The following is an 8,556-nucleotide window of genomic DNA, read 5'->3' as shown; positions in this document are numbered from 1 at the left end:
TTCACAGATGCTGCCAGACCTGCTGAGCTTTTCCAGCAACTTCTGTTTTTGTTCCTGATTTACAGCATCCACAGTTCTTTCGGTTTTCATTAATGGAGGCCATTTGGACCATTGTGGCTCTACTGGTTCTTTGGAAGATTTATCTAATGAGTCCCACTTTCCCCAAAACATCCTGCAGATCCTTTTCCAAATCATAATTGCTGTGAAAAAACAAAACTCCTCACCCTTCCTGTATTCCTGCCAGTTATTTTAAATCTGTGTCCTCTGATTATTGACCCTCCTACTGTTGAAACAGTTTCTTCCATTCTACTCAAATCAAAACCTTGCATGATTTTAAATGCCTCCATTAAATGTCCCCTTAACCATCTCTGCTACAAGGATAATAATCTGAGTTTTTTCAGTCAATGCATCCAACTGAATTTCCTGATCTTTGTTACCATTCCTGTAAAACCTTCCTTCACCTCTTCCAAGTCTAAAATGCATGGCTGGAATATTCTAGCAGGGTCTGAACCCAATTAGTTATGAAGGTTTCACATTACTCTAGTGCAATTGTGCCAGAAACTCCCAATCATGGTTATGTTTTATTGAAACAGCAGTACTTTGTGTTTGGTTGCTGAGTACCCATTGACCGGCTGGGTTGTAGGAAAGAGAAGCTACGGGAACGAATCAAAAAATATAATGTCAAACTTCTGAAGCGGTTTGATAGAATTATATGCTTCACTTTGTGGGGAGACCAGAATTAGGGTCCATGGATATAAGATGGTCATTCATTAATCCAGCCAGGAATTCAGTAAGAACTGCTGATGCTGGAGTCAGAGATAACACAGTATGGAGCTGGAGGAACACAGCAGGCCAGGCAACATCAGAGTAGAATGAAAGTTGATGTTTTGGGTTGGGGCCCTTCTTCAGGAGCAACCTGTTTATCCAAAGAGTGTAGAATAGTTGAGACAGAGTGTACATTTCACAGAATCCCTACAGTGTGGAAGCAGGCCCTTTGGCCCAACAAGTCCACACCAACCCTCAGAGCATCCCGCCCAGACCCATACTCTTATAACCCACCTAATCTACACATCCCTGAACACTACGGGCAATTTAGCATGGCCTTTTCACCTAACCTGCACATCTTTGGACTGTGGAAGGAAACCGGAGCAAACTCACGCAGACAAGGGGAGAATGTGCAAACTCCACACGGACAGTCCCCCAAGGCTGGAATCGAACCCAGGTCCCTGGTGCTGTGATGCAGCAGTACTAACCACTGAACCACCATGCCACCCTCCAGCTCTCTCCTCCACTTTAAGGGGAAGCTGGAGGAGAGAGAAAGGAAAAGGGAGATAAGGTGAGATGAAGATGAGTGGCTGGAGGCTCTTGCAGAGTAGAAACAGCAGCACGGTGATGTTAAGCTGAATGTGACAGTTCAATGCTTAAGATTCTGTCGCTATCTGTGGACACAATGACCTTTTGGTGATGACTAGCTTGTCTCAAATGTTAGAAATGGTCAATTGATTTTCCTTGAAACAATGGCGGTAGGATCTTTTATATCCACCTGAAAGAGTAGCGGCAAATTAAATTTAACATCTCATCTGAAAGATAGTTCCACACTCTCACAGGTACTATGTCAGGAGTGTCATCTGGTGTTATGATTGAGGATCTTTAAGGTTTTCAAAGAAGTTAGAAAGCAGATAGGGAGAAATCTTAAGGGAGTTTAGGACAAGGGGACATAACCTTAAAAATCTGAGCCAGAGAAGTCAGGATGCACTTCTTTACTCAGAGAGTAATGAATGTGGGGAATTCCATTTCACAGAAACCAATTGCTGCTGGGACTGGATTGAAATTAATTTTAAGCTCAGATGTTTGCTAACTAATGATGTTAAGAGAAATGGAGGCAAGGAAAGTGGATGGAGTTAAAATATGGATCAGCCGTGATCTCATTGAATGGCAGAAGAGACATGATAGACCAAATGGCATCCTCCTATTCCTAATACAAGCTGAAGTCTTCAAGGTGAGATTGTTGATGACTACAATCATAGGTGACACAGGAAGCAGTTTATCTTCCATTGTAAAATGGTAAACTTATGTTCTGTTGGCACACACACTATGGGCCAAATGGCTTCCTTCTGAGTAACATCTTCTCTGTTTCTATATTTCAGTTGGCTCTCAGATTCCATTTTCAGCCATTTACAAGACCAAAGCCTTCAAGGAGCCTGAGATTCAGGTGTACCTGTCTGGAGAACCAATCAATGTCCATGTTTTGGAGGTGGAACGATTCACATCAACATCAAAGGTGGGGTCTCTGCACAGGGAACTGAAATACAGTTTTAGTTCTGTCACTGCTATCTCTACTACTATTAACTACTCAGCACAAAATTTGTTTCTCATTTACTCATGGGATAGGGCATCATTGACTGCGTTAGCTTATTGCCTGTCCTTGAGAAGATGATGGTGAGCTGGTTTCTTGAACCACTGCAGTCCAGGTTAATCCACAAAGCCATTAGGAAGAGATTTCCGACTGAAGTCTCCCATCCCTTGTACCATTTGAGTACATCTTCACCATACACTGTCCAATGACTTGACATCCTTCCTGAAGTTTCATGTCCAGAACTGAACACTGAAGCTCTAACCAGTAATTTCTAAAGATTTAGCATGACTCCCTTGCTTTTCTGAACCATGCCTGTATGAACAAAGCCAAGAATCCAGTGTGATTTTTTTGGTGTCTGAACTTGACCTGTCACCTTCAAAGATTTCTCTACATATACACCAGCCATCACTGTTCCTGCAGTCCCATTCACCTTGTATCATTTAGGTCACATTTTGTCTCCTTGTCCTGCCTACTGAAATGGATCACTTTACAATTCTGCATTAAATTGCATTACCACGAGTCTGCTCAATTACCAACCTGTTTCTGTTCTCTTTATTGTTTATTACACATTTGCAAGGACATCCTATATATCCAAGTCGGGACGGTGGCTCCGTGGTGAGCACTGCTACCTCACAGCAGCGGGGATGTGGGTTTAGATTCTAGCCTCGGAAAAGTGTCAGCGTGGAGTTTGCACATTCTCCCCGTGTCGGCGTGGGTTTCCTCCGGGTGCTCCGGTTTCTCCCACTGCCCAAAGACGTGCAGGTTAAGCGGATTGGCCATGGGAAATGCAGGGTTACAGGGATACAGTGGGGTGTGGGTCTGGATGGGACACTCTTTGGAGAATTGGGGATCATAGACGAGATTTGTTGCATTTTCCATTCTTATTTCCCTTAGTAATGCCAGATGCATCCCATCAAGGAGATTGTTAGCACGCTGTACAGGCCAACAGTCGCAGTGCTGCACTCTGGGAGTGCTGCACGATTGGAGGTCCTGGCTTTCAATGAAACATTAGTCCATGACCCCAGTCTACTCTCTTTATTCTGCACTTGACCGCAGTGTGGAGCATTGAACAGCCATACTGCTTGGCATTGCTTTGTTATTCCAGTTCCTTGCATTTTTCAGAGTTGTTGCTATTAACCACAGTTCAGTTTCAATTTCTTATCCATTTGCATCACCAGGTCCCAAGCCCTAACATCTATACCATTGAATTGAAGCATGGAGAGTTCACCTGGAAGGTCAAGAGGAAATTCAAGCATTTTCAAGATCTTCACAGAGAGCTTCTCCGATACAAAGCCCTCCTCCGCCTGCCAATCCCAACACGCAGGTAATCTTAGTCTGGAACCATAAACCGAGAGTCACTGTAGATTGTTCACAGAGAACAGGATGTTGAAGGGTACACTCCCATTGCCTGTCCCTTTCTGTCCTTGTTGTTTTCCTCAAGAAAGAGTCTGTGGGAATGATGGTTGACCCAATAAGGATTCTACCCCTTTTTCTCCTGTTTGCTACCTCCTCTGCTAGTCTGGGCCAGGCCCCCTTTCACCCAGGTTTCTGGGTAGCAGTGTAGTGAGGCCACGGTAACTCAGTTGCACCCCCACACCATTGCAAACTCCAGCACTGAGGATGCTCCCCCTGAAACCTGAACTATTCACAACCTTTCGGAGAGACTGGGAATAGGGGGCATGAGAAAATGAATAAGGGAATCCAAAAGAGAGATTTTCAACTTAAACACCAACTGCAAAGCTGGCCATCCATTCTAGGAACTTCCAGTGCTTTTAACAGCAAGAAATTTCACTAAACCATGGAAAGCAGAAGAGGCCATTCACCCCCTTAAATCCATACTCCTTCAATTATACTTTTAACAATAACATTTGGATTTATTTGAGTTAATGAAGGGGAAGACTTTCAGACCCTACTTTGGATGTTCCAAATCTCTTGAATCACCTTGTTTTGAGTTTCTTCAATAACTCCTTTTGATCCCATCAAGTGTCATTTTCCTCTTCCCCATTGAACCTCACCTCCTGCCAGCTCCTCAGCTCTATAGACCATTAGACCACAGAATGCAGGGAGCAGAAATAGGCCATTCAGCCTAAGGAATCTGCTCTGCCATTCAATGAGACCACAGCTGATTTGATAATCCTCAAATCTACTTTCCTGCCTTTTCCCCATTATCCTTCATTCCCTTTGTATCCCCGGATGCTAACCTCTGGAATTTCCTCCCAAAACTTGTCCACCACTCCTTTAAAATATTTCTTAACATTGACCTCTTCAAATGGAGAATTTTTCACTAATCTATCTCTTCATGTGCTCAATGCCAGATTTTTGCTGGCTAATACTGCTGCGGGAAATTGATTTATTGACTGGTTGATTTATTGTCATATGTACCAAAGTACAGTGGAAAGCTTTATTTAGGAGCAGTACATAGTAAGCCAGGATGAACAGATCAAAGAGACTTAGACAGGAGCTACGATTTTAAAGAGTTACGTAAATGCAGGATGTTGTAGCAGTTGTTGAATCCATGAGATCCAATAGCCCCAGGCATGGGAATAGAATGATAGGAGTCGGAGAAGGCCATTCAGCCCTTCATTCTGTTGCACCACTCAATGAGATTATGGCTGATCTACATCTTACCTACGTTGGCCCCACACTCCACAATGTGCTTGTGTCTAGCAAAACCTGTTGACCTCTGCAGCTAGTTGTCAGAGTCAGTTCTGCACTTCTCCAATCTTTGTATAAAGACCTGTTTCCTAACTTCCCTTTTGAATGAGGAGCTGTGAAACGTGCTTGAAACCAACTGCTGCTTTAAGTTGTTGCAAGGAAAGGGGAACCCCCAACTTAACTCATAACCAGAATTATAAGGAAAGAGTTGAGTACACAAAGATCCTCTACAAGGTCACTCAGTCACACCGCAAAGCACGTCCCAAGCAATTAACTGTAGTCACAATTAAGGCATTTGTGCACAAAAACAAGGTCCAACAAGGTCAAAATGAAAGGGAAGGCCGGAGTCAAGGTGGAGATTGGGGTCAGTGTTCATCTCTAAATATTGCCTGTCTGCATGTGGGCCGTACTAAATTGCCCATAGTGGCTAGGAATACACAGGTTAGGTGGATAAGCCATGGAAAATGCAGAGTTACAGTGACTGGGTGGGGTGGGGGGGCGTGGGATGGATGCTCAACAGAGAGTCAGTGTGGACTTGTTGGGCCGAATGGCCTATTTCCACACTGAACGGATTCTATGATGAACAAGATCCCATTTTTTCCGGTCCTGATAGTCTAGGTTTCTCGTGATAGTTGAGAAAAAAATATAGTCCACAATTATTCCCTGCCCTTCCCAGAAACCTATTGAACTTTTAATGTCCGCTTGAACAGGAGGACGTTGTGTCGATGTAACCGGGGTAAAGAGCTGAGATATAATGATGGAATACTTTTGTGTTTTGATGAGTTCTGTTCACTTTAATGGAATGTGATACATTTTCACTGTAGGAGATAAAATAGGTGGAAAGTGCAGAGCCACCCTATGGGACTGACGTTGGGCTGAGCTGTCCTTTCTTGCGATGCACTTTGTGACAATGTTACCTTACAGTTTCACAGTGAGGAGACAGACGGTAAAGAGAGGGGAACCCCGGTCAATGCCTACTCTGCCTCGCAGTTCAGACCTCATCATTAGAGAGGAGCAGATCTCGAGCCGACGGGTAGGTTCCATATGGCAATGTGGCTGGATTACGGTACTGCTTGGGGGCTAATTCTACATATCCATAAAGATGCCAGCTACATGAGCAGTTGCCAGAGCCAGGTGTTTGTAGATCAGTTTCTAGCCTGGCATGGCTTCAATTTTAAATTTCTCCCATCTGTTTTACAAATGCTTCAGTGCCATGTCTGCTTCCTATCTCTGTGACCTCTTCCATCTTTTTTGTCACTCTAAGATCATAAGAACTAGGAGCAGGAGTAGGCCATTCAGCCCATCTATGGCATTCAATAAGATCATAGCTGATTTGACTGTGCTCTTAACATCACATTGCTGCCAGTTCCCCTTGGACTCTCTTTCCCATCGAAAATCTGCCTAACTCAATCCTGACTGTATTGAATAACCAAACCTCTTGTGAAGATATTTTATTGCATTAAATATCCCTAAAGGACTAAAATCCTTCCAACATCCTTATACACCTGGAATAAAACAGCCCTTAATCACCTCTAATCAAGAAGTACAAACTTAGTATGTGTAACCTGATTAAGGCTTGTTGACCACAAACTCTGCATTAAACTTGGTCAATGTGACTCCATGTAATATTAGGCCTTAAACATATGGGATGTTTCTCGCAGTGGGCAGGATTTAACATAAATTTAGAGGTAGTGGGATGTGGTAGAACATTTAATCAGGAGGGTGAGGGATCAGTGGCCATCCCAATTCCTTCCTGCCTCTGCCCCAATTTTGCTTATGGCTAAAGAGGTCATGAATAGCCTTCTTGCACAGTACCAACACACAACTTAAACTGGGCAATTGGTGCCCTACTATGTACCTCATCACAGAAGTGCTGCTTATGGACCAGCTGTAGGTGAGGCAATCACCATTGCTGAAAGCCCAAAATTTTATAGTTTTATTGTGAACTCCTGGGGGGCGGAGAGAAGTCCTCATTGTCAGGCACCAAGTGCATGATTAAGGAACATGGCACATAACTGGGGTCAGAGGGATGGCCTCCTGATAGAAACCATCTCCACCATTTATTCTGAACTACCTAGTCAGCAACACCCTCCTACCATCACTCCCATGTGGCTTGGAGCCCTTGTTAATCCTGGGCCTTTGGAATTCACCCCTCTCCCACCCTCCCACCTTTCTCTGTGTCAGAGGGACAACCCTCTGCTGGCCACCTAGTGTCTGATTGGCACTTAACTGGCATCCCTTCCTTATTTGAGTTTCTAGCTGGCAGGCAATGCCTTCAGTGCCTGGATGAAATTCCACCCACTCAAACTTGCAACAAGAACTCATTTTTTGGCATTTGTTCATGGGATGTTATTGTTACTAGATGTTGTGCCTATTCCCAACTGCCCAGAGTCAACCACATTGCTGTAGGTTTGGAGTCACATGTAAACCAGACTAAGTAAGGAAGGCAGATTTCCCTCCCTAAGGCGCATTAGTGAACCAGACAGGTTTTTATGACAATTGATGTCATGGTCACCATTCAGCTAACTTTTTATTCCAGGTTTTTGTTGACTTCAATTTTCATCAGCTCTCACGATAGTGGGATATAAACCTATGTCCAGAACTTTACTCTGTGGTTCTGGATTATTAATCTAGTGACATCATCACAATGTCAAAGTCTCTCATTAACTCACATTTAAGTAATGTGATAAAATGCCCCAAGCTGATGCATGGGCCTTGAATCAGGCACAATTTATCACTGAGATACACATGGGTCTATCAGGAGAAATGTCCACAAGCTCAGTCACGGAGATGGTTTTAAGAGGAGACTCAACGGAGAAGAGATATATGGAGCTTTGGGGAGGAAATTCCAGAGATTAATTCCTTGGCAGCTGATAACACAACAAGGAAAGATGGACTGAAATCTGTGATTCTCAAGGAACCAGAATCGGAGAAACGTGGGGATCTTGGATTGCAGTTGATGTTAAACAGTTACCAATTGGGGAGAGTGTGGGTCAGGTTAGGATGACCAGATCACTTCCTTAAATGATATTAGAGAACCAGTTGAGTTTTTACAGCAATGCAAATACTTCTTGCTCACTGTTAAGAGTATTTTACTGACTGACATTTTGCTGTAATTCAATCAATTTGAATTTTTTTATATTTCTGTGATGGGATTTGAACTTACATTATCTGGATGATTAAACCTATGATGTAAGCACTTTTCCTGTATTCTCTCGTACATGGCATGTTCCTTGATCAGTGTATGAATGCAAACAGCTGATCTCTTTTTTAATTCATATTTTCTGAAATCTTTTCCTTCCATTCACAGAAACAACTGGAAGATTACTTGACCAAGCTGCTGAAGATGCCCATGTACAGGAATTACCAAGCGACGGTAAGCCCTCTCCCTGCTGTCCATATTATTCCTGTTGATTGAGGTGTTACACTGATGCCCAGCGTTGTGAAGTGTCCCTCAGCACACTCTTCTCAGTAAAGCTCTTTCTCCCCATTCCCTGACTGACTACCATCATTGAGCATCAGAGGAGCAGGAAGGCTGACGTTTC

The 8,556-nt window shown here is 43.5% G+C and overlaps 1 protein-coding gene across 1 annotated transcript; it reads left to right on the top strand.

The window, feature by feature from the left end:
- Positions 1-2,147: 2,147 nt before the first annotated feature.
- On the top strand, positions 2,148-8,387 carry LOC125482313 (phospholipase D1-like; the record flags this gene model as incomplete). Its single annotated transcript, XM_048594370.1, has 4 exons — positions 2,148-2,281; positions 3,535-3,680; positions 5,936-6,044; positions 8,322-8,387. Coding segments are annotated over 4 exons (455 nt in total), but the record flags the coding sequence as incomplete, so codon positions are not given.
- Positions 8,388-8,556: the final 169 nt, after the last annotated feature.

The sequence above is a fragment of the Rhincodon typus genome, unplaced genomic scaffold (genome assembly GCF_021869965.1).
Source record: "Rhincodon typus isolate 14 unplaced genomic scaffold, sRhiTyp1.1 hic_rhity00008686, whole genome shotgun sequence".
Classification (NCBI taxonomy): domain Eukaryota; kingdom Metazoa; phylum Chordata; class Chondrichthyes; order Orectolobiformes; family Rhincodontidae; genus Rhincodon; species Rhincodon typus.
This window is presented reverse-complemented; position numbering and strand designations above follow the sequence as displayed.